The sequence below is a fragment of the Lottia gigantea genome (genome assembly GCF_000327385.1).
Source record: "Lottia gigantea unplaced genomic scaffold LOTGIsca_9950, whole genome shotgun sequence".
Lineage (NCBI taxonomy): Eukaryota > Metazoa > Mollusca > Gastropoda > Lottiidae > Lottia > Lottia gigantea.
The window spans coordinates 1-1,395 of NW_008711201.1; the positions used below are offsets into that span (position 1 = coordinate 1).

The 1,395-nt window shown below is 33.3% G+C and overlaps 1 protein-coding gene across 1 annotated transcript; it reads right to left on the reverse strand.

The window, feature by feature from the left end:
- Positions 1–526: 526 nt before the first annotated feature.
- On the reverse strand, positions 527–1,395 carry LOTGIDRAFT_176990 (hypothetical protein; the record flags this gene model as incomplete). The annotated part of the gene is made up of 3 exons (XM_009069171.1): positions 527–711; positions 862–921; positions 1,296–1,395. 3 exons carry the CDS (start codon positions 1,393–1,395, stop codon positions 527–529), a joined length of 345 nt encoding a protein of 114 aa, XP_009067419.1.

A 1,395-nucleotide genomic window follows, 5' to 3' on the forward strand; every position in this document is an offset into this window, starting at 1 on the left:
AACGTGGAATCCAGGAGTCGTAATACGCAAATGTACTCAACCGCGTTCATATATGATTAGGACAAAATACGGATTATTCCGAAGAAATCGTAGACATTTATTTCTTGCTAATAAAGTTCGATTTGCTGCTAATGCGTTCGATGAAGATTTTGATCCGATTGATATAGATATTCGAGTTAACAATCATCAGGATGTGAACCCACCGGATCCACCTCCTGATATTCCGCAACTTCCAGTTCGTGTAGAACAACCTGTCTTGCGTCGCTCAGGTCGTACAATTGTTAAACCTGCGCGATATCGTGATTAAATAGCAGTACATTGAAATTTATGTTGTGTATTAAAAGTTATTAAGTAAATAACAGAATAATTGTGTTAAATGAAAAGATTATTATTAGTGTATGCATTTCAGATCAAACTAGTGATACATAGTTTTAAAATAGTTATTTAAATTAAAAGGAGGGAGATGTTGAGAATATGAACACTAGTTTGATAAAGACTATAGCTATAAATAGAATATTGATATAGACTATAGATTGCATGCATGGTCAGTATTAGTATTATAAAGTTTGCAGTCATCCTTGCTAGTCATGTAACATGTGCTTGATGTCTTATATATAAATCTTATTAATGCAATAGCTGTTTTCATTCCATCCTGATGAGCGAATGCCAGTCGGCCTCTGGTGATTCGACAAATACAAGGAGTATCAATTTCTAAAATTAACAGTTTCTAACTGTAATATTGCAAATTGGATTGAATCTTAATTTCATGAATTTTTTTTTATATCATTTCTGTCATGGAATATGTAGCCTAAATGTAATAGAATATTTGAAAATTGAAATATAATATATAGGTTAACATACCTTCAGTAACTTCTCCTGACATAGCTGAATCTATTAAAGATGTTGGTATCGTACACAGTCCTGAAAATTATTTTACTATAACTAATAATCAAGTTTCATGCTACATGAAGGCCTTCTTTAATCTTTCTGTAGTTACTGATGGTTAAAAAAAACCCTGAGAGGCGCATCTCACTTGATGGCTTGGTCTTGGATTATACCTCATGTTTGCAATTGACATTGGGAAAAAGCATTTTGTTGTTTAGAAGCAATTTTCTACTTTAAAGTCTAGGGTTATCCTGTTAAGTATATGGTGATTGGAAAGACTGTCTTCAGGTGCAGATCACCCTAGTGAATTGCTTGCACATTTCAAACTAGTTGCTGTAAATGAGTATCTAAATATAACAGACATAGGCAGTACAGGATGAGCTATTGTCCACTAAACTAAGACTATTTACCTGATGATTTTTTATTAAGAGCTGAAATCTGTCCACAAGCTTGGGTAACTTTGTCAAAGGCTACATCAAGACTAGACACTTCATCAGAATTTCTGGACAT